At 46.5% G+C, this 23,532-nt stretch overlaps 1 protein-coding gene and 1 long non-coding RNA gene across 2 annotated transcripts in view; both read left to right on the top strand.

The window, feature by feature from the left end:
• The window catches only part of GNG2 (G protein subunit gamma 2), a 61,591-nt gene extending 41,750 nt beyond the window's left edge, over positions 1-19,841 (top strand). Inside the window, exons 2-4 of the mRNA XM_080993443.1 lie at positions 11,906-11,986; positions 13,168-13,300; positions 18,935-19,841. Coding sequence (XP_080849569.1) covers positions 13,214-13,300; positions 18,935-19,063 — 216 coding nt within the window. The 5' untranslated portion in view covers positions 11,906-11,986; positions 13,168-13,213 and the 3' untranslated portion in view covers positions 19,064-19,841. The remainder of the gene's footprint in view (positions 1-11,905; positions 11,987-13,167; positions 13,301-18,934) is intronic.
• Positions 2,456-23,532, top strand: part of LOC308470678 — a 283,172-nt gene continuing 262,095 nt past the window's right edge. The window contains exon 1 of the long non-coding RNA XR_013982542.1: positions 2,456-2,499. This is a non-coding gene — a long non-coding RNA (uncharacterized lncRNA). The remainder of the gene's footprint in view (positions 2,500-23,532) is intronic.

The following is a 23,532-nucleotide window of genomic DNA, read 5'->3' as shown; positions in this document are numbered from 1 at the left end:
TCCAAATTCTTCAGGTCGGGCATTGTTTTCTTTATCGGAGAAGACTGAGGCAAAGAAGGCATTGAGGAGTTCAGCCCTTTCTGTGTCCCCTGTTTGCATTTCACCATCTTCTCCTCTGAGTGACCCCACTGTTTCTTTGTTCTTCCTTTTGCTACGAACATACCCATAAAAGCCTTTTTTGTTGCTTTTAACCTCTCTAGCAAGCCTGAGTTCATTCTGTGCTTTAGCTTTTCTAACTTTGTGTCTACACGTGCTGGCTATTTGTTTGAATTCCTCTTTGGTGGTTTCCCCCCTTTTCCATTTTTTGTACACATCCTTTTTTAATCTTAACTCAGTTAAAAGTTCTTTAGATAGCCACCCTGGCTTCTTTAGGCACCTTCCATGTTTCCGTCTCATTGGTATTGCCTGAAGTTGTGCTTTTACTATCTCCCTCTTAACAAACTCCCAGCCATCATGAACTCCCTTTCCTTTTAGTTTTAGACCAAACGCCTCCAGGCTGTTGTGAGCTGTTGTGCCTGTTAAATCTTTGCTACTTGCCAACATTCGAGGGAGAAAATCTGCGAGCGCCTGAAAATAACATAAATGTCATCTGTCAACGTTCCAGTGCGGGGCGTCTCGCTTGCCATCAATTAGCTGGCTGTCCAGATCTTGTTTAACTAAGCAGTGCTTCCCATCCGTTACAAAGTTCTGTTTCCCATTTTTCTTTCTCTTTTTTCTTTCTTTCTTTGCCAGCTAAACAATCCAGAGACCTTCCATTACGGAGTTTTAAAAACCTCCCAGTACTTTTAATAGCACACTTGAGCCTTTGCAGAATGAATATTTCCCCTCCTCCCTTGAAAAAGGGCAGTGAAAAACCAAGAAGGCTTAAGCTGAGCTAGAGCTTTCTGGAGCATAAGCCCAAAACCTCTTTGCAAAAAAAGCTATACAGTGGTACCTCGGGTTACATACGCTTCAGGTTACAGACTCCGCTAACCCAGAAATAGTCCCTTGGGTTAAGAACTTGGCTTCAGGATGAGAACAGAAATTGTGCTCCGGCGGCGTGGCAGCAGGAGGCCCCATTAGTTAAAGTGGTGCTTCAGGTTAAGAACAGATCTCCAGAACGAATTAAGTACTTAACCTGAGGTACCACTGTACTAAATTATAGGATGCAGCAATCAATCAATCAATCAATCAATCAATCAATCAATCAACGGTCCTGAGAGATCTGCATTGGCTCCCAGTACGTTTCCAAGCACAATTCAAAGTGTTGGTGCTGACCTTTAAAGCCCTAAATGGCCTCAGTCCAGTATACCTGAAGGAGCGTCTCCACCCCCATCGTTCAGTCCAGACACTGAGGTCCAGCGCCGAGGGCCTTCTGGTGGTTCCCTGATTGTGAGAAATGAGGTTACAGGGAATCAGGCAGAGGGCCTTCTTGGTGGTGGCACCCGCCCTGTGGAACGCCCTCCCACCAGATGTCAAGGAAATAAATAACTATCCAACTTTCTGAAGGCAGCCCTGTTTAAGGAAGTTTTTAATGTTTGATGTTTTATCGTGTTTTTAATATTCTGCTGGGAGCCGCCCAGAGTGGCTGGGGAAACCCAGTCAGATGGGTGGGGTATAAATGAATTATTATTATTATTATTATTATTATTATTATTATTATTGATTCAAATGGTTCTTTTGTATGTTGCAGAATTCCTACAATGAGGGCACTTTCCTCATCGGAAATAATCTGTAATCCAGCCTGCTGGCAAGGGCTGATGGGAATTGTAGTACAAAACATCTGGAAGGCACCAAGTTGGCAAAGACTGGTATAATCTGTCCGTTGAGCATCATATGCTAGGGCAGTGATGGCCAAACCTGGCCCTCCAGCTGTTTTGGGACTACAACTCCCATCATCCCTGACCACTGGTCGTGTTATCTAGGGGTGATGGGAGTTAGAATCATAGAATCATAGAGTTGGAAGAGACCACAAGGGCCATCGAGTCCAACCCCCTGCCAAGCAGGAAACACCATCAGAGCACTCCTGACACATGGTTGTCAAGCCTCTGCTTAAAGACCTCCAGAGTTGTAGTACCAAAACAGCTGGAGGACCACGTTTGGCCATCACTGTGCTAGGCCCATGCTAGGATAGACCTCTGGAAGCCACGCTTGGCAGTGTGTAAAGCGGCCTACGTTCGGAAGGAGAAGACAGGTGGTATCAGCTCTCGAACAGCGGAACTGGTCTGAAAGCACAGGGGTGTGTAGCAAGCTGCAATTGGAATCCACCTAGCCCAGTATTGTCTGCACTGACCACCAGCAGCTGCTCTGCAGGATTCGAACCTAGTACCCAGAAACCGGATCAACATCGGGACATTGTGAGAGAACACCATACATTTGAAGCTCCGTAGTATCACTCTGAGTCGTGGCTTCCCGCCAAATGACTCTGGGCGCTGTAGGGTTTTTTTAAGTTGCTAAGTTTTGTTAAGGATGCTGGTGGCGCTGTGGGTTAAACCACAGAGCCTAGGACTTGCTGATCAGGTCAGCGGTTCGAATCCCCGCGACGGGGTAAGCTCCCGTTGCTCGGTCCCTGCTCCTGCCAACCTAGCAGTTCAAAGCACGTCAAAGTGCAAGTAGATAAATAGGTACCGCTCCAGTGGGAAGGTAAACAGCGTTTCCGTGCGCTGCTCTGGTTTGCCAGAAGCGGCTTAGTCATGCTGGCCACATGACCCGGAAGCTGTACGCCGGCTCCGTCGGCCAATAAAGCGAGATGAGCGCCACAACCCCAGAGTCAGCCACGACTGGACCTAATGGTCAGGGGTCCCTTTACCTTTACCTTTAAGTTTTGTTAAGAGACCTCTTGCCTCCCAGGGAGCTGCAATTCATAGAATCATAGAATTGGAGGGGACCTTGAGGGCCATGTAATCTGACCCCCTGAAATGCAGGAATCTCAACATGTGGTTTCCCGTCCAATCTGGAACCACCCTGGACCCTGCTTAGCTTTGCAAATCGTGTTCGCGATTTCACTGCTGCGCCCCTAGGTGGTTCGATTCCCAGAGTTCCCATGAAGAGGAACTGATTATTAAAACCCTTTTTGAACGGTGGTTCCCGGAGCGGGAATAACAGCTCTCAGCATTCGCAACAAACTAGAACTCCCAGGATTCTTTTTTGGGGGTGGGTGGGGAGCCATGACTGTGCAAAGTCATATCGTAGCGCTTTAAATGTATGCTGCAATTGCAGTGTTCAAATGAGGTTGCTCATCTGAGTTTTTATGGTTTTTCCTGTCTGTGTGCCCAGAAATAAGTGCAACTGTCCTGTTTGCACCTTATCTTCTCTGTTCCTCACATGCAGATCTCTAGTTTTGAAACGTCTTGCTTCCGACTGCTCAAACTCCCATCGCCTTTCGGCATATTTTGAATTTTCGGGGGGGGGGAATTCCTCTGAAGGTGGGAAAGAGAGAGCGAGACTGGAACTCAGCGCTGCCAAGTCAGCAAGAGTCACAATGCCCTCCTTGTTTCTGAGACAAGGAAAAACATACATCTATTTCTTTTGACCTGCGGAACGGGGTGGGGAGCTATTCCTTCTCCTCTCTTGCCAAACCCTTTTGAAACCTCGCTTCCCTGAGATACGCTGAGCAAACCATCGCCCTACGCCAGCATGCTAATGAAGCCGTCTCCATGGAAACGGGCTCATTACCACTCATTTTTGCTGGCCCCTTTCCAGTCGGGCTCCGCTCGTCTTTCAAAATTTCAAACCGCACATCATAAATAAAAAAGAGATTTTATTTTATTTTATTTTATTTTAAAAAATGCCAAGGGCTGAGAAAAAAAGAAAGAAAGCAAAAAGCTGAATGTGAATCGACTTCCTTGTCCCCATTAAGAAACCTTGTCAGTTCCAAAAAAGCCGGAAGAATTTTGCTAGGCTTGGTGGGAGAAGATATTAAGAAGACAGACCAAAGATTATATCTGTATGCAACAACAGCAGCTAGAGTTTTGATAGCCCAAAAGTGGAAGTCACAGGATATTCCAACTGTAAGGGAATGGCAGATAAAGTTGGTCGAATACGCTGAAATGGCAAAATTGACACACAGAATTCGCAATCAGGAGGAGACGAAGTACCAAAAAGAATGGAGTAAATTTATGGTTTATATAAGTGAGAACTGTAGAAATATGAAAACGTTGGCAGGATTGAATTAAGTCTTATGTCACGCTGTAATTCTTAACCAATGAAACTGTGAATTATAGATTGGAATAAGAAAACTTGCGGAAGGGAAGGACAGAAGTCAACGGCTCTATGGAGCATAAAGTAGGATATATGTAATAAGACTTGATGTTTTTGTTGGTTGGTGTTGGTGTTCCTAAATCTCAATAAAAAGCATTTGGAAAAAGAAAAAAGAAACCTTGTTGGAATCCCCAGCGAAAAAAAGTCAAAATACCAAACAGAAATCTTAGAGGGTAGAACAAAACTTTTGTCTAAAATGTACGACTGTTTGCTCGAATGGAACACCAAGGATGAAAGAAGTCATGATAAAATGGGCAGTCGACTTTGGTTACAATACTGAGTACAACAACTGGGTAAGACTATGGAAGGAAGGTATGAGGTTTACAGCGTGCTCCACCTTAAAAGAAAACCTAGGGGAAATGATGTACCAGTGATATATTATAGTGTAAGGGGACCCCTGACCATTAGGCCCAGTCGTGGCCGACTCTGGGGTTGCGGCGCTCATCTCGCTTTATTGGCCAAGGGAGCCAGTGTACAACTTCCGGGTCATGTGGCCAGCATGACTAAGCCGCTTCTGGCGAACCAGAGCAGCGCACGGAAACACTGTTTACCTTCCCGCTGGAGCGGTACCTATTTATCTACTTGCACTTTGACGTGCTTTCGAACTGCTAGGTGGGCAGGAGCAGGGACCGAGCAACGGGAGTTCACCCCGTCGCAGGGATTCGAACTGCCGATCTTCTGATCAGCAAGTCCTAGGCTCTGTGGTTTAACCCACAGCGCCACCCGTGTCCCTTGGTGATATATTACCCCAGTTAAATTGGCAAAAATGTACAGATTGAGTAATAAAGCCTGCTGGAAGTGCAAATTAAAGGACAGCGAATTCTACCATATGTGGTGGACATGTGAAAAGATGAAAAAGTTTTGGGACTCGATATATAATGAGTTGAAAAAACTTTTCAAATATGCATTCCCAAAGAAACCGGAGGCTTTTTTATTAGGGATAATAGGAGAAAGTGAGAAAAGAAGACCGTAAATTATTTCAGTACGCCATGACTGCCGCTAGGATTCTTGTGGCCCAAAAGTGGAAATCCCAGGAGATCCTAACCATAATGGAGGGGCAAACAAAATTATTTGAATATGCAGAATTGGCAAAAATGACCTCTAAAATTCGAGACCAAAAAGTGACAAAGTTTGAAGAGGAATAGAGTAAATTTGTTGTGTGCATACGAATTAATTGCAGAAGTTTAGAAACTGTAGCAGGGCTAATATAAATCCTGTGATGGGAATAGAGGGCAAATATGAATCTGTAAGGGAAGACGTAAATTAGGAAAACCGAAGCAGGGCAGGAGGGAAGTCCGGGCACGAAATTGCGCAGGGTAAATAAGACGACACAAAATGTTGAATGTAAAAGTTTAAATTTTATTTATGTTTGTGAAAATCAATAAAAAGCATTTGAAAAGAAAAAAAAGAAACCTTGTCGGAATCCCAAAACATCCCAAGTGCTTGGAAGAAGAGGGAGGGGAACAAATGCAATGTGTGGCTTTCAAAACTTTTGTTCCAACCTTGATGCAAGGGCTTGGCGGGCAGGTCCTTCCCAGCCAGCGCTCTGTTTCCAACAGCAGGTAGCCCAAAACTGACAGGCGGAGTATCGCAGGTAGACTGCGCGTAGACATGGAGGTTCTATTTAACTCTCATCTTCCGGGCTATTTTTCCTCCTTGCGGGAGGGGAAAAGCCATTTAAGCTAACAGTGACTCGGACAGGAATGTGAAGGAACCGCTAGGCTAAGCTGGCCTCCTCTTCTAAAGATTTGTGATACGGTACGTTACAATGTTTAAGTTGCTGTCATGTTTAAACTACGCTTGACATTAGTTGCAACACAGGCTTTGAAGTTTGAAACGTCTTCTTCTTTTCCTCTTATGTGTTTACTTCCTTGGCTCCCATGCGCGTCCTCTGTTTGGTTCCGTTGTACATTTCGCTTACTTTTCAAGTATACACACATATATAAATTGTAAACAGGCGGAATTTTGCCTTCGTTGGAAACCAGCAGTAATGAGCCTTTTGCAAATCCGACTAAACATTAGGAAGAACAAATACAAATTTATTATTTCAGTCGCAGACCAGTTCCAGCTGACATACAGTATCAGGGAAGTCATAAAACACAATAGGGAGACCCCACAGCTAATTCTCCCCTGGCCTCCTCGCTGGCCCAAGTAGGACCAATTCAGTCAGCTAGCCCTGGTGATTATCCAATGCTTATTTCCCCTAAACTGATTTTTGATTTTTATTGTTATTCATGTTTTTATACTGTATTTTATGCTGCTTTTATAACTAAGTGGTTTATATTTGTTGTTAGCCGCCCTGAGCCCGGTTTTTGAACCAGAAAGGGCAGGGTATAAATAAAAAATTATTATTATTATTATTATTATTATTATTATTATTATTAATTTTGCAATTGGGTATAACAGGGACAATACAGATATAACAGCAGTTAAAAATATGTAACATAGAACCAAAACATAGAACCAAATAAACATAAGTCTTATAAGTCTCTGAAAGTCTTGGTAGACTGTGCAAGTCTCTGAAAGAAGCAAGGGGTCTGATTCTTATCTGGTGAAAACAAGCCGTAAAGTTTTGTTTTATGACGTCCAACGCTGCCGAAGTGGTCCACAAACAGACGTAGTGAACAGTGATTATATATATAAACATATATATATATATATATATATATATATATATATATATAGTTTTCAAGAGAATCCATCAAGAGTGCATATTTTGTGACTTTCAGTGATTTATAAGATTTCTGTTTATTTGGTTTTGCAGAGAGTGCATATTTCATATATTTCATACTGTTCAATGTTCTGTATAGATTATATAAAGAGTTTATATTGACATCGCATTGGTCATCGTGTTGCCTTGGATATTACAAACAAAAATTTCGACCGGTGCTGGGGTGGGAACCTGTTTGCCATCGCCCCATTTTGGGACGGTGAATTCCACAGGTGGGCACCCCATTGTGCAGGGTTATACCGGTTGAATTATGACCTGCCATGCAGGTGTTAAAGGCACAGGGGCTTTGCTGGGAGGGGAGGTGACAACTGAGGATCAGATCTTAAACAGGACCACCTGCCAGCAGTAAAGGGGAGGAGAAAGTAATTAGCCAGCTGGAACCTATATAGAGAACAAAAGGCTAGGCCAAAGTTTCCTTTGCAAAGCGAGCGGGGAGCATAGTCCTTGCAGAAACCCCCAATTTCCCTGTCCAGATCTTCAGTTTCTGTGAGTGCGTGAAAACTCTCAACCTTGCTGCTCTGTAATCTCCTTTCTCTACAAGAATCTGGGTGCTTTTATTGCAAGGAAACGTGGGTTTGCAAGCATTCCGGCGTCCCACAGGTGAAGTTGGTGGAGAGTGTGTTAGGAATTTTATGGTCTTAGATATATGGTAATGTTCATAACCGCACATACATAGATCAGCACAGGAAGACCAACCTGGAACCATTTTGATTCCTAAACTGACCAAATGTTTTCTCTGCAAGGTCAAAATGGAAAAGCCTCCCCATTGTCTTTTCCTTCACAAATCCTGTCTTAAGGGTATGTCTGTGTTTGAATAAGGGTGTGAGCCTTATCATTACAAAAGACTGGCCAGGCTCCTCAGGCAATCCAATCAAGTAACCTGTCAGACAGGAAATAAACAAGCGATGGGAGAAAAACAACATGCAAATGTTCTGTTTTAGACCGCCTTTTCTGTGATGTATCTGAGAGGTGGTCTTAGGTTACACCCCTTCTGTGATGTATGTACTGTATAATGTTTCTGGGGGTGGTCTTGATCTACAGGATGGGAATTTCAAAAGTCTTTATAAGCCCTTGCACAGCATTTTTGTGGGTCCACCTCCTGTTCTGCGAATGAGGGGAGCACCCTGTTGCAACAGATCAATAAAGATCAAACTTACTAGCTGCTTTGCTTCTCAATATTCTCTGGTTGGCCTCTGTTATTTTCTCCTACCAATAGGGAACCTATGGGCTCTTGGGATACCCCATAAGGGAAAAGGGCATATTTTTATTTACAACAAGAGGCATGCTAAGCCAGCCTTTGCCAATTTGGCAGCCTCTGGAGGTTTGGGACTACAACTCCCATCGGCCCCAATTGGCAAAGGCCGCCTCTAATATAATAATACCGCCTCCCGGTTTGCCCCACGGAGAGCCTTAAGGTCCATAAATAGCAAGACCCTAGAGGTCCCAGGTCCCAGGCCCTAAGGAAGTCAGATTAGCCTCAACCAGAGGCAGGGCCTTTTCAACACTGGCCCCGGCCTGGTGGAATGCTCTGCCTCATGAGACCAGAGCCCTGCGGGATCTGATTTCTTTCCACAGGGCCTGTAAGACAGAGTTGTTCCGCCTGGCCTTTGGCTTGGAGCCAATTTGATTCCCTCCCCCTCTTTCTTTTTCCTTTTTCCTTTCTCCTGTGATGAGGCTGCATTTTAATATTTTAATGTTTCAATATTTTAATGTTGTATTTTAATCTTGTTTTTAAGTTGTATTCATTCAACTTGTTTTTATTATTGCTTGTTAGCTGCCCTGAGCCCGACCTTGGCTGGGGAGGGCGGGGTATAAATAAAAATTATTATTATTATTATTATTATTATTATTATTATTATTATTAATGTGTAGTGAAAGTGGCTTGAACACCGAGCTGCATTTGTTGCACGTTATTTTATGCTCTTGCTTCAAACCGGACGGGGTTCGTATGCTGCCTGGAGAACTCGCATTATGAGGGGGTGGGTGAAAGCAAAGGGTAAACCTTTTTTGTGGCTAGGAGTGTGTGGTCAGATGACTTCCGTTACATTTCAGAACATGCGCCTCCCGTCTTCACCTGTAGGATGTCTGCCTGCCTCCGGTCCAATGATCCTTGACATAAACCAGCATGATTTGTGGCCAAAGTGAATGCCCCCCCCTCCAGTTAAGCCCCGAGCACTTAAACCAGGAGTCAGCAAACTGTTTCAGCAGGGGGCCGGTCCACTGTCCCTCAGAGCTTGTGGGGGGCCGGACTATATATTTTTTGGGGGGATGAACGAATTCCTATGCCCCACAAATAACCCAGAGATGCATTTTAAATAAAAGGACACATTCTACTTGTGTAAAAACACAGTGATTCCCGGACCATCTGTGGGCCGGATGTGGCCCCCCAGGCCTTAGTTTGCCTAGCCATGGCTTAAACCTCCGCCTGTGCCTCTGCAGACCTGAAAACGTTTCTTGGGCTGCCTTTGATGCGAGGCAGGTGTTGCTGGTTTTGCAGCTGGCTTTTATCGCACACAAACCAAACTGTTCTCGAGATCATTGTGTTCTCTTCCTGCTTCTCTGCCCCTGTGAATACTTTCGTTTTATTTTATTGCATGAGTGTACTGTGGGACTGTTCAGGGTGGCAGGAGAGGCTATATCGTTTATTAATATCCTTCCTAACTTGTGCTAGCAGGTTCCTTAGCAGAGCTTACATTCCCCTTCTCACGCACAGCAGGTAGCTGCTTGCAGGCTCGTGTGAGCTTCTCACTATTATACAATTCAGTCTGTCTCGGATAAAGCCCTAAACGGCCTCGGTCCTGTATACCTGAAGGAGCATCTCCACCCCCATCGTTCAGCCCGGACACTGAGGTCCAGCTCCAAGGGCCTTCTGGCGGTTCCCTCATTGCGAGAAGTGAGGTTACAGGGAACCAGACAAGAGGGCCTTCTCGGTAGTGGCGCCCACCCTGTGGAACGCCCTCCCTTCAGATGTGAAGGAAATAAGCAGCTATCCTATCTTTAAAAGACATCTGAAGGCAGCCCGTTTAGGGAAGTTTTTAATATTTAATGCTGTATTGTTTTAAACACTTGATTGGAAGCCACTCAGAGTGGCTGGGGAAACTCAGCCAGATGGGTGGGGTATAAATGAAAAATTATTATTATTATTGTACGTTCCTGCTAGCTGAGAGCTAGCAGAGCAGTCCTAGCTAAAAGCTGGTCAAACGAAGAAGGAAGTAAAAAAACAGAGTGTGCTGCGTGACTCATCCTTTCGTTACCTGGTCAGGTAAGGTCACGCCCACCTTCTATCACGTGCAAAAAGAAGGATGCTCCAGCCAGGAGGAACAGGAAGTTTTTGACTGGCTGGACCAGCCATTCCCATGCATGTCTTTTCTAACATTACAAGGAATGTTGTACTTGACTGCTTCTCATGGATCACATCCCACACGTACCACCATTTTTCTTCCAAGGGTCTCCAGGTGGCCGTGCGAAATAGGTCTTTGGGATGCTCCCCAGCCACACCCCCTCTCCTCAGGCCCCACCCCTCGGCTTGAAGGACAAGGCTACCAATGGCCACTGAGCACAACAGCCGTGTCTTTCCTCTTCTGTTGAAGGCAGTGGATCTCGGAAGAGCCACGGCCGGGAATGGCGGGTTGGGAGAGACAAAGTCCTGCCCGCGGACTTCCCTTTGGAGCGCCTGGTTGGCCACTGTAAGAACAGGGTACTAGACTGGCGGTGCCTTCGACCTCATCCTGCAGCCAGGCTAACTTTCCTACCGTCATGCGGGACATAATTGAGATTGAGAGTGAATCCTGACAAGACAGAAGTACTGGTTTTGGGGGACAGAGGACAGACAGGTGTGGAGGACTCCCTGGTCTTGAATGGGGCACTGTGCCCCTGAAGGACCAGGTGTGCAGCCTGGGAGTCATTTTGGACTCACAGCTTTCCATAGAGGCGCAGGTCAATTCTGTGTCCAGGGCGGCTGTCTACCAGCTCCATCTGGTACACAGGCTGAGACCCTACCTGCCTGCAGACTGCCTCACCAGAGTGGTGCATACTCTGGTTATCTCCCGCTTGGATTACTGCAATGCGCTCTATGTGGGGCTGCCTTTGAAGGTGCCCCGGAAACTACAACTAATCCAGAACGTGGCAGCCAGACTGGTGACTGGGAGCGGCCACCGAGACCATATAACACCGGTCTTGAAAGACCTACATTGGCTCCCAGTACGTTTCCGAGCACACTTCAAAGTGTTGGTGCTGACCTTGAAAGCCCTAAATGGCCTCGGTCCAGTATATCTGAAGGAGTATCTCCACCCCCATCGTTCTACCCGGACACTGAGGTCCAGCACCGAGGGCCTTCTGGCGGTTCCCTCACTGCGAGAAGTGAGGTTACAGGGAACCAGGCAGAGGGCCTTCTCGGTGGTGGCGCCCTCCCACCAGATGTCAAAGAGAACAACAACTACCATACTTTTAGAAGACATCTGAAGGCAGCCCTGTTTAGGGAAGCTTTTAATGTTGGATGTATCACAGTATTTTAATATTTTTTTGGAAGCCGCCCAGAGTGGCTGGGGAAGCCCAGCCAGATGGGCGGGGTATAAATAAATTATGATTATGATTATGATTATGATTATGCCTTTGTTTAGCTCTGATGAAACAGATTCCGATTGCTTCCTTCTGCTTTTCTGCGGGCGGGCAGTTCGCACTCTCTTTCGGGTTATAAGCTGTTTCGAGCACTCTTTAAACGTCACGCCTTAGGCTTGCAGCCTGCTCTGGGGTCTGTAAGGTGAAGGGTGGGCAATCAATAATAAAAATAATAGTTAATAATATTATTGGGGGTGAGGCGAGGGGGGAAAGGATCTCCCCAGGGGCTGGTGGGAGTTGTGCTTCAAAACATCTTGTTGGGGGTGGATAGCAGGGCTTAGACACATCCCACATGTGCCATTCTCTTTGATTCTACAGGGCTTTGCTTACTCTTGAGGAGTGAACATCCTCGGCTCGGATCATCTCCACACAGAATATCACAGGGGACACTGACTTCAGGTGAATTGCCCTCCTTCATTTTCTATCTAGCGCATGGGACCCTGTGGGTTTGAAAAAAAAACATTCCAACATTGCAGAGGGTTGTACTAGATTTTCACTTTTCTAAAGGCTTAAAGGATGGTTCTTAATTTTCCTTATTGATAATGTTCTTGTTTTCTCTTTTTGGCAAACCACTTTGACTGTGTGTTTTTTAAAAAACAGTCACGTGGCGTATGAATTTTATGAAATAAGTAAAATAAAAGAAGTCATCTTGGGAATCCTGCTGTCTAATCTCAAAACACATCGCGGGAGAGAGCTGGTTGTGTTTGAACCAGGGGGAGGGCCTTCTCGGTAGTGGCACCCACCCTGTGGAACGCCCTCCCATCAGATGTCAAGGAAATAAACAACTATCTGACTTGTAGAAGACATCTGAAGGCAGCCCTGTTTAGGGAAGTTTTTAATGTTTGATGTTTTATTGTGTTTTTAATATTCTGTTGGGAGCCGCCCAGAGTGGCTGGGGAAACCCGGTCATGTGGGCAGAGTATAAATAAAAAGATTGATTGATTGATTGATTGTATCAGCATAATGCCCTAATAGGTGAGCTTGGATGCATTTTCTCAAAATTCACTTTACTTTTTATACATCTGAGTTTACAAGAATCCTTCTCTGCAAGCTAAGTGTTTTCCCAAGGTGAGTTTCCGTTCTCCACCAGCTAAGGTACTTTAAAAATAAAAATAGTGGACTAGTTTCTTGCAGCCCATGAAACCAAACTGTAGTACAGTGGTACCTCGCAAGACGAATGCCTCGCAAGACGAAAAACTCGCTAGACGAAAGGGTTTTGCGTTTTTTGAGTCGTTCCGCAAGACGAATTTCCCTATGGGCTTGCTTTGCAAGACGTTTCGTCTTGCGAGTTCTTGCGAGTTTGTTTCCTTTTTCTTAAAGCCGCTAAGCCGTTAATAGTCGCTAAGCCGCTAATAGCCGCTAAGCCGCTAATAGCCGTGCTTCGCAAGACGAAAAAACCGCAAGACGAAGAGACTCGCGGAACGGATTAATTTCGTCTTGCAAGGCACCACTGTATTTGCATCATTATTAATCACCCTCCCCTCGCTCAGATTCCTCTTCCTCCGAGGATGGCTTTGCAAGCCTAGCAGTTTATTAGCTCCCTGATGGATCACCTTGATTTATTCTCTCGTTTTTTGCAGCGCACCGGGAAGGGCAAGCACCCGCAGGCCCACGAGGAAAGTTCAGATGGCCAGCAACAACACCACCAGCATAGCGCAAGCCAGGAAACTGGTAGAGCAGCTCAAAATGGAGGCGAACATTGACAGAATAAAGGTAAGACCCTGCAAGCAATTTCTTGGCTCAGACAGATGGCTTAGGGCAGACATAGGCAGCCTTCGGCCCTCCAGATGTTTTGGCCTACAACTCCCATGATCCCTAGTGAAATATACTCGGAGTCGAGAGTGGATTTCATGCTCTTTATTCAGCTCATAGTGGTGAGGAGGAATGAATGTTCCCCCAAAATACCTGCTTTATATACATTATTTACACAATGGGCTAAACATGATTGGCTAATTCTGGGATTCTCCTGTAGGCCAATCAGGTTGTGGATTCACTTCCACCTGGAGCTGGATTGGGTGGCTCCTGTGGACCAATCAGACTGCTGCATTCTGAATCCTATTGTTCTAGGACCAATCAGACTGCTGCATTCTGAATCCTTTGTTCTAGGACCAATCAGGCTGCTGCATTCTGAATCCTATTGTTCTAGGACCAATCAGGCTGCTGCATTCTGAATCCTATTGTTCTAGGACCAATCAGACTGCTGCATTTTGGATCATATTGTTCTAGAACCAATCAGGCTGCTGCATTCTGGATCCTATGCAACTCAGTAAATAACACCTAGCTAACAGGACCAGTGGTCAGGGATGATGGGAATTGTAGTCTCAAACATCTGGAGGGCCAAAGGTTGCCGATGCCTGGCTTGGGGGAAGGGGATGTTGTTGATTTTTTTGGGAGCAGCTTTGGCCCTGCAGAAGTTCTTGGGACTACAACTCCCATAAGCCCCAGCCAGCATGGGGATGGTGGGAGTTGGAGTCCGTGGAATTGGACGATTCAGGACAGCGCGTCATTAAACGGTGGAACTCGCTGCCACAGGAGGCAGAGATGGCCGCCATCTTTGATGGCTTTAAAAGACAACTAGCAAAATTCATGGAGGAGAGCGCGATCAAGGGCTATTACCCACAGTGGTTCTGCTCTGCAGAAAATGAGAGCGGTCTTGTGTTTGAATCCTGCTTGAGGGTTCCTCATTGGGGCATGTGTTCGGCCACTGTGAGAACAGGAAGCTGGGCTAGATGGGCCTGATCCACCAAGCTCATCATATGTTCTTATCTTAAGTAGACTGGCTAGAATTTGCAATGATAAAGCGACCCCACCCCCGCCATCCAGGGAGAAATCTGGGGTGTTGGGGTGTTGGACAATCAGGAGTGGATTTCTTTTGTGACAAGACCATGAGCTCCCTTCAGCTCTGGTAAAAAAGTAAAGGTAAAGGGACCCCTGACCATTAGGTCCAGTCATGACCGACTCTGGGGTTGCAGTGCTCATCTCGCTTTATTGGCCAAGGGAGCCGGCGTACAGCTTCAGGGTCATGTGGCCAGCATGACCAAGCTGCTTCTGGTGAACCAGAGCAGCGCACAGAAACGCCGTTTACCTTCCCGCTGGAGCAGTACTTATTTATCTACTTGCACTTTGACGTGCTTTCAAACTGCTAGGTTGGCAGGAGCAGTGACTGAGCAACGGGAGCTCACCCTGTCATGGGGATTTGAACCGCTGACCTTCTGATCGGCAAGCCCTAGGGCTCTGTGGTTTAACCCACAGTGCCACAAATTCCTGGGCTCCGAAGTCTATTCGTTTCAAGAGTAGATCTTTTGTTCCTGGTTCCAGTTGGCGGATATCAGGATTAAAAAAACAACAACACCAGATCCTGCAAGCCTGGCGTCTGCCACCCGTGTCTTGGTAAATGAAATTTGGCCCATGTGTGCCAGCAAATCTTCTTTCTTCTTCTTTGGTGATCCCTCGTAGCCAAATAAGATTGCCTTCCATAAACACGGTTTTAACAGTGAGTCCGTAAGCGACAGCGATTCCACCATTCAGGCACGCCTTCGATTTACGAATCCTCAAGCCATTTCCATTGCATTGCCACGTTGTGGGAACTTGGCTTGGCTCGAGTTAGCATTTCCTTGCTGTATTTTTCTGGTTGTTCTTTTGTTAAATGGGGTAACCTACCCTGCTATCCATGGACAGAAATTCAGAGAGCCTTTGTGTTAAAATGTGCTAGATGGCTGCGGCTTGCTGCTTTCTCCCTGCGTTACTATGGCAACAGCAAGCATCCTTCACCGTGGCTTGGCATACTTAGAAAGGGGTCTCGGCCAGCCTTGCGTTATCAAGGGGTTGGTTGCTATTACACAAAAACACATATGTTGCAGGCTGGACTTGGGTTTGGGAAATTTCCCAAGGTGTACCTGGCGCAGACGAAGAACATAGGAGAAAATCCATTCCATTTGCCTTTAAAGGCAAACCTACCCAGCTCAGTTTCTGAAACCATACCTGAGCCAAAACACAGCCGTCCTTTGAGATTCACACTTTCTGAATTTTGCAATGCAGCTGTCCCGCCAACGAATGTGTGCCAAAATGCCTTATTGTGGGGGGAACTGCAAAATGACATGTGCTGGACAAAATTGCACAGCAAAATTGGATGTAGCGTGAAACAGGAGCACGAAAACGCTGATAATTTTTCATGAGGGCTTCTTAAAAAGAATCGGCAAACAGATGTGGAAATGTGAGGAAGTGAAGATTGGAAAAATATGTAACGGAGAAGTTAGAATGAAGAGATTTGCCTATCCTTTGTGTGTCTGTCTGTGTCTTCCCCACTGCAGAGAGTGGGGATTTCAACAAAGGCATAGTTTGCACAATGTGGTTTTTTGAGAGATCAGCTCCCTGAATTTTGGTTTCCATTCTGGTTCATTTGCAGGGGTGGGAGGGGAAATGAGGCCGAGGCTAGCACGGCTCTGGGAATTACGAAATTTGGGTAAAAGAGGGAGAGTGGCAAGATTCATTTTGCCACTAGGAAGAGAGAAGGGGTGTTCCTTATATTGGGAGCTGATCCATTAGGGCAAATGGGGCACAGGCCCACCCACCCAGTAGAGTAGTGTCAAATTCAAAAGGACAGGACCCCATCATGATACCGTTGGATCAATCCATCAACATCTGATGGATGATTTAGTAGGATTGGGTCCGGCATCACTTTCCCTGCCTGTGTGTGCCAGTATCCATGCTCAGCAGAGTTACATCTCGACGCAGCTGCTGCCTTGGAAGTGTCTTCAAGGTTGAAGATACACACAGTAGGCCATAAACACTCATGGATGCCATAAAGATTCAGTCAAGTGCAGAAGTTTACTTGACAGGCATAAAAGCATATTGGTAGCAAATATATACAGTAATATTAATAATAATTAGGGACGCGGGTGGCACTGTGGGTTAAACCACAGAGCCTAGGACTTGCAGATCAGAAGGTCAGCGGTTCGAATCCCCGCAATGGGGTGAGCTCCCGTTGCTTGGTCCCTGCTCCTGCCAACCTAGCAGTTCAAAAGCACGTCAAAGTGCAAGTAGATAAATAGGTACCGCTCCGGCGGGAAGGTAAACGGCATTTCCGTGTGCTGCTCTGGTTCGCCAGAAGCGGCTTAGTCATGCTGGCCACAAGACCCGGAAGCTGTATGCCGGCTCCTCGGCCAATAAAGCGAGATGAGCACCACAACCCCAGAGTCGGTCACAACTGGACCTAATGGTCAGGGGTCCCTTTACCTTTACCTAATAATAATAATAATTAATAATAAAATTATTTATACCCTGCCCATCTGGCTGAGTTTCCCCAGCCACTCTGGGCGGCTTTCAACAAAACACAAAAATATAATAACCTATTAAACATTAAAAGCTTCCCTAAACAGGGCTGCCTTCAGATGTCTTCTAAAAGTTTGGTAGTTATTTTTCTCTTTTTTCATCTGGTGGGAGGGCGTTCCACAGGGCGGGTGCCGCCACCAAGAAGGCCCTCTGCCTGGTTCCCTGTAACTTGGCTTCTCGCAGTGAGGGAACTGCCAGAAGGCCCTTGGAGCTGGACCTCAGTGTCTGGGCAGAACGATGGGGGTGGAGACGCTCCTTCAGATCTACTGGGCTGAGACCGTTTAGGGCTTTAAAGGTCAGCACCAACACTTTGAATTGTGCTTGGGAACGACATGGGAGCCAATGCAGGTCTTTCAAGACCGGTGTTATGTGGTCCCGGCGGCCTCTCCCAGTCACCAGTCTAGCTGCCGGATTTATTGCAGTTTCCGGGTCACCTTGAAAGGTAGCTTAGAGTCCAGCAAGACTCCAAGACTCACTCACTCTCTGCTTCCCTCACCGCAAGGCTCAAGCAAGAGACTCACAACAAGTTACAAGTCGCACAGAACAATTGTTATCAGTACTTCCTGCGACACTGCACATGTCCAAAGTACAGTTCCCACAAAAAATGTCATTTCATAGACCAAACAATCTCGACCTTCTGCTTCTTTGTTTGTGGAACAAATGATTCTCTCACACACAGAGAGAATACCCAACAGATACTCACAACCACGGCTTCTCACAGCCACCGCTGTGAGATTACGCAATAAGAACATAAAAATAACCTGCTGGATCTGCCCAATGGCCCATCTAGTCCAGATCCTGTTCTCACAGTGACGAACCAGATGCACGTGCGAAACCCGCAAGCAGGACCTGAGGACAAGAGCCCTCTTCCCTCCTGAGTCTGAGATTGTGGAGGCAGAAAATAGCCCTCTCCTCCATGATCATGTCTGATCCTCTTTTAAAGCCATCAAAGTTGATGGCCATCACTGCCTCCTGACAGGAAAAGGTCAAATTTTTGCTTTTCCGGGAGGTCAGCAAGCCTCACCAGCAGGGGATCAATGGTCACACTATGTGCCTCTTCATAAAAGGGACACCTAAAGAACAAGTGCTCTGGGCTTCCTATCTCCCCCAATAAACAGGCGCAAAATCTCTGAGCATATGGGACTTTTTAAAAAAGAATCCTTCCAGGACCAGCGAGGGCAGAGCCGAGCTTCTGGCGAGTGTAAAAGCCCTTCTTGCATTTTTGGATACGAGAAAGAAGAGATATGCTCGCTATATATCTCTCGATTTCTCCAATTTTATAGTCAGGGCACCTTGAGCAGTCCTGTTGTCTCTCAGTGTCTATGATTCTTTGCTGCAGGAGGGTAGATTTCTGTTGCAGTTGGAGGAAAACTCGCATTGACTTTGTGCAAGTTGAGAGTCCATTAATATCTAGAGACCTTCGTACCTACGGAACTGCCTCTCCCGGTTTGCCCCACGGAGAGCCTCAAGGTCCATAAATAGCAACTCCCTAGTGGCCCCAGGCCCTAAGGAAGTCAGATTAGCCTCAACCAGAGCCAGGGCCTTTTCAACACTGGCCCCGGCCTGGTGGAACGCTCTGCCTCATGAGACCAGGGCCCTGCAGGATCTGATTTCTTTCCGCAGGGCCTGTAAGACCGAGCTGTTCTGCCTGGCCTCTGGCTTGGAGCCAATTTGATTCCCTCCCCCTCTTTCTTTTTTCTTTTCCTTTCTCCTCCTGCGATGAGGCTACATTTTAATATTTTAATGTTTTAATGTTGTATTTTAATTTTGTTTTTAAGTTGTATTCATTCAACTTGTTTTTATTATTGCTTGTTAGCCGCCCTGAGCCCAGCCTTGGCTGGGGAGGGCGGGGTATAAATAAAAATTTATTATTATTATTATTATTATTATTATTATTATTATTTATTAGAGGGTTTCAGGTCTCCATCTTCTGCCTCCGTGGGCTTCCTTGCCCAAGTAGCTGCTCTTTGAGAACTGCTTTCCAGGGAACTTGACCTCCTCTCTCTCTCCTCCCAGGTGTCGAAAGCCGCCGCAGACCTGATGGCGTACTGCGAAGCCCACGCCAAAGAAGACCCTCTATTGACTCCCGTCCCTGCTTCAGAAAACCCCTTTAGAGAGAAGAAGTTTTTCTGCGCCATTCTGTAAACCTCACAGGAGCCTGTGACCCCAATTTGGGCCGCCCTGGACACTGATGTAGAGATTTTTTCAGCAACGTGGACGTGTTTCCAGAGTCCACCCAATTTAAAACATAAAATCAAAATGGCCTGGAAGTTTACAGAGAAGTGCATGATCAAAAAAAAAAAAAAGAAAACGGCTGCCTTCTTGGGAGAATGGAATGGTGATGTTGCTCTACGTTACGAGGCTAAAGATCTTGACATCTGCAGAGTTGTCTGGAGAGGGAGGGGGGAATGTGTAAAAGAGTAAAATTGATGTCCACTTACGCTCTTGCCAGACAAAAACCCTTTTGTCTTTTTCTTTCCAAAAAAAGAGAGGGTTGCGCAGAGCGTGGTCGAAAAGGGTTGTGTATCTGTGTGTGTATGTACATAATATCCTTATTCCTTTTTTGTGTTTCCCCCCCCCAAAAAAAATGTCACTCAGTTATTTATGTTGAATCGTAAAATTATCGCAGCAGGTTAGATTTATTCCGATGTTCCTTAGCATTTGGGTCTTGTGTGTATGTAGCATTTTTAGAGTAGCGCCACGCGAGGGGGACAGGGGCCCAGAATTGCAGTTGCTGTTCAGCCTCGGCCAATTTTGTTCTCTTCCAAGGATTTAACTAAGGATGTGCCATAGCTTCGGAAGGGCCTGGGAGGCCGCCGTGTACATTCCCGACGTAGTTACTATCACTGTTTTTCTAACACTTGTATTTGGTAGCTTAATTTTTTTGTTTGTTCTGCAAGTAAAAACTGTATGTTGTGATTGATGGGGCATTTTGACTCGTCCTTTTCATCTCCGTGTGTCGCAGACTTCTGTGCTGTTCCTATGGTGCTGTTACAGTGAGCATCATCAGACTGCAGATAGTTCTATAGGCAGTGGTCACCATCTAGGAAGGCAGGGATGCTTTGCTGGGCTAAAGCAGCGGTTCCCAAATTTCGGGGGGCTGCTGCTCCCTTGGTTCTCTAAAGATATCCCACTACCCTATAGAAAGCATTCAGAATACAGTGGTGCCTCGCAAGACGAAATTAATCCGTTCCGCGAGTCTCTTCGTCTTGCGGTTTTTTCGTCTTGCGAAGCACGGCTATTAGCGGCTTAGCGGCTATTAGCGGCTTAGTGGCTATTAACGGCTTAGCGGCTATTAACGGCTTAGCGGCTTTAAGAAAAAGGAAACGAACTCGCAAGACGTTTCGTCTTGCGAAGCAAGCCCATAGGGAAATTCGTCTTGCGGAACGACTCAAAAAACGGAAAACCCTTTCGTCTAGCGAGTTTTTCGTCTTGCGAGGCACTCGTCTTGCGGGGCACCACTGTAGTGGCTTGCACGACCCACCAAGGATGATAATAGCACAATAAAATTCGACACACATTTGCACATTCAGAATCCACCCAAAACTATGAATTAACTAAAAAAAGTGGGGGGATGAGCCTGATCCAGAGATACTAGTTTTTCAAAGTCTGGTAGTCATTTCATAAAATCGTAGAGTTGAAATGGGCCCTCCTGGGGTCATCCAGTCCAACCCCCTGCAATGCAGGAATCTCAGCTAAAGCATCGCTAAAGCATCCAGGACAGATGGCCCCCCAACCTCTGCTTAAAAACCTCCAAGGAAGGAGAGTCCACCACCTCCTGAGGGGGAGTGTTTTACTTTTGAGCAGCTGTTGCTGTCAGAAAGCTCTTCCTGATGTTTAGCCGGAATCTCCTTTCTTGTGACTTTAAGCCACGGGTTCGAGTCCTACCCTCCAGAGCAGGAGAACACATCTTCCATGTGACAGCCCTTGAGATATTTGAAGATGGCTATCCTATTTCCCCTCAGTCTCCTCTTTTCCAGGCTAAACATACCCAGCTCCTTCAACCGTTCCTCACAAGGCTTGGTTTCCAGACCCTTGATCATCTTTTTCTCCCTCCTCTGCACACCTTCCAGCTTGTCAACATCCTTCTTAAATTGTGGCACCCAAAATTGGATGCAGTATTCCAGGTGTGGTCTGACCAAGGCAGAAGAGAGTGGGACTATTACTTCCCTTGATCTGGGTACTATATTTCTGTTGATGCAGCCTAGAATAGCATTAGCTTTTTTTGCTGCTGCATCACACTGTCGACTCATGTCAAGCTTGTGGTCCACCAAAACCCCTAGCTCCTTTTCACATGTACTCCTAGTAAGACAGGTGTCCCCTATCCTATATTTGTGCATATGGCTCTTCCTGCCTAAGTGCAGAACCTGACATTTGTCCCTACTGAAATTTCATTTTGTTAGTTGGTGCCTGGTTCTCCAATCTGTTTAAGGCCATTCTGAATCCCGGTTCTGTTTCTATGACATACACAGCTCATTTGCCCCTCTGCCGCTCCCTTGCCTCTTAGCAGGCCCACTAGGCAATCCCACCACGCCCAGAGGGGTGGAACTGTCCACTCTTGAACCACTGGGCTGGTGGAAGAGGGTGCCTTGTTTCCTCCCAGGTTTGTACGACACGATAGACAAAGTACAAAGCGGGAGGGGGCTGGAGGCTCCCTGGATGAAACGGGCATTGGAAGAGAGATTATTAGAAGCATCTGTAGCTGCCGCCAGCTCTGATGACTGTACAGTGAGTGAGGGGAGGCAGCATGTGCTTTCTCATCTTGCTGGCAATAGGGGGAACCCACAAGAGCTGGTGATTGCATCCAACTTGGATGGCTGTTAAGCATTAGGTTCATGGAAGACATGGGGCAACCTTCTCCTTTTCTTCCTGGGAAGAGGGTGGGGAGAAAGAGAGACCTGGCTGAGGCAAAGGAGAAGAACAACCTCTGCCATCCTGGCCTGACGGGAGCTGTAGCGCAAAACATCTGGAGGACACCAAGCTGATGAAGGCTGATCTAAATGTGTCCTGGTAGCAAATAATAATTAAGAGCTGGACCATCAAGAAGGCTGATCGCCGAATAATTGATGCTTTTGAATTATGGTGCTGGAGGAGACTCTTGAGAGTCCCATGGACTGCAAGAAGATCAAACCTCTCCATTCTGAAGGAAATCAGCCCTGAGTGCTCACTGGAAGGACAGATCCTGAAGCTGAGACTCCAATACTTTGGCCATCTCATGAGAAGAGCAGACTCCCTGGAAAAGACCCTGATGTTGGGGAAGATGGAGGGCACAAGGAGAAGGGGACGACAGAGGACCAGATGGTGGGACAGTGTTCTCGAAGCTACCAGCATGAGTTTGACCAAACTGCAGGAGGCAGTGGAAGACAGGAGTGCCTGGCGTGCTCTGGTCCAGGGGGTCACGAAGAGTCGGACTCGACTAAATGACTAAACAACAACAATAATAATAATTACAGTGGTACCTCTGGTTGCGAACGGTTCCGGAGGCCCATTCGCAACCTGAAAAGAACGCAACCCGCATCTGCAGGTCACACTTCGTTGCTTCTGCGCATGACGTCATTTTGCGCGCCTGCACATGTGCAAGCGGCGAAACCCGGAAGTAACCCTTTCCGGTACTTCCGGGTCACTACAGGACGCAACCTGTAAACACTCAACCTGAAGCAAACGTAACATGAGGTATTATTATCATTTATTTATTATTTATATCCCGCCCATCTGGCTGGGTTTCCCCAGCCACTCTGAGCTGCTCCCAACAAAAGATAAAAAATACATTAAAATATTAGTCGTTAAAAACTTCCCTAAACAGGGCTCCTTCAGATGTCTTCTAAATGTTAGGTAGTTGCTTATTTCTTTGACATCTGATGGGAGGGCATTCCACAGGGTGGGCGCCACCACCGAGAAGGCCCTCTGCCTGGTACTCTGTAACCTCACTTCTTGCAGGGAGGGAACCACCAGAAGGCTTTTGGCACTGGACCTCAGTGTCCGGGCAGAACAATGGGGGTGGAAATGCTCCTTCAGGTATCCTGGGCCGAATCTCTGCTCCTTCGAAAGTAACACCTCCAAGAAAGATGGTCCTTGTGTGCTCCATATCCATCTTGCCGTGCCGTTATCAGCAAGCATCTATTATAATAATTTGTGGGAGCTTCGTCTCGATATGACAAGCTCGCCACAGAGAGCTGCGAGTTGATTCCTTCTGCAAAAAGCCCTCTGCTGGATAGTTTGGGCAAAAGCCCACTGACCTGATAACCACAGCAACTCCAGGGAAGGAAGGAGGTTGTGGCACAGAAGAGACGCCTCATTTTTTGTCTTGGATGTAGGATATGAGCTACGAAGACCCAGGTTCAAATCTCTGGAGCCGTTTGCTCTTGGTGCAAAAACAGCACGGTGAGGATTCTCTGACCTGAAATCACGTTTATGAGCAGCGAGGAGATGTTCAAAACAGTTCCGCAAGGCTTTATTTAGACTAGCATTTGTATCCTACTCTTCAGCCGAAAAGGCTCCCAGAGTGGCTTGTTTACGTGCCTGCTCAGAAGTAATGCCACTTAGTTCAATGATGCAGAAATATTAGTTGTGGACATACAGCTGCCGTCTAAGACAGCTTTGGCTTCTAAATGATG

This window comes from Podarcis pityusensis (genome assembly GCF_964106645.2).
Source record: "Podarcis pityusensis genome assembly, chromosome: 1".
Classification (NCBI taxonomy): domain Eukaryota; kingdom Metazoa; phylum Chordata; class Lepidosauria; order Squamata; family Lacertidae; genus Podarcis; species Podarcis pityusensis.
This window is presented reverse-complemented; position numbering and strand designations above follow the sequence as displayed.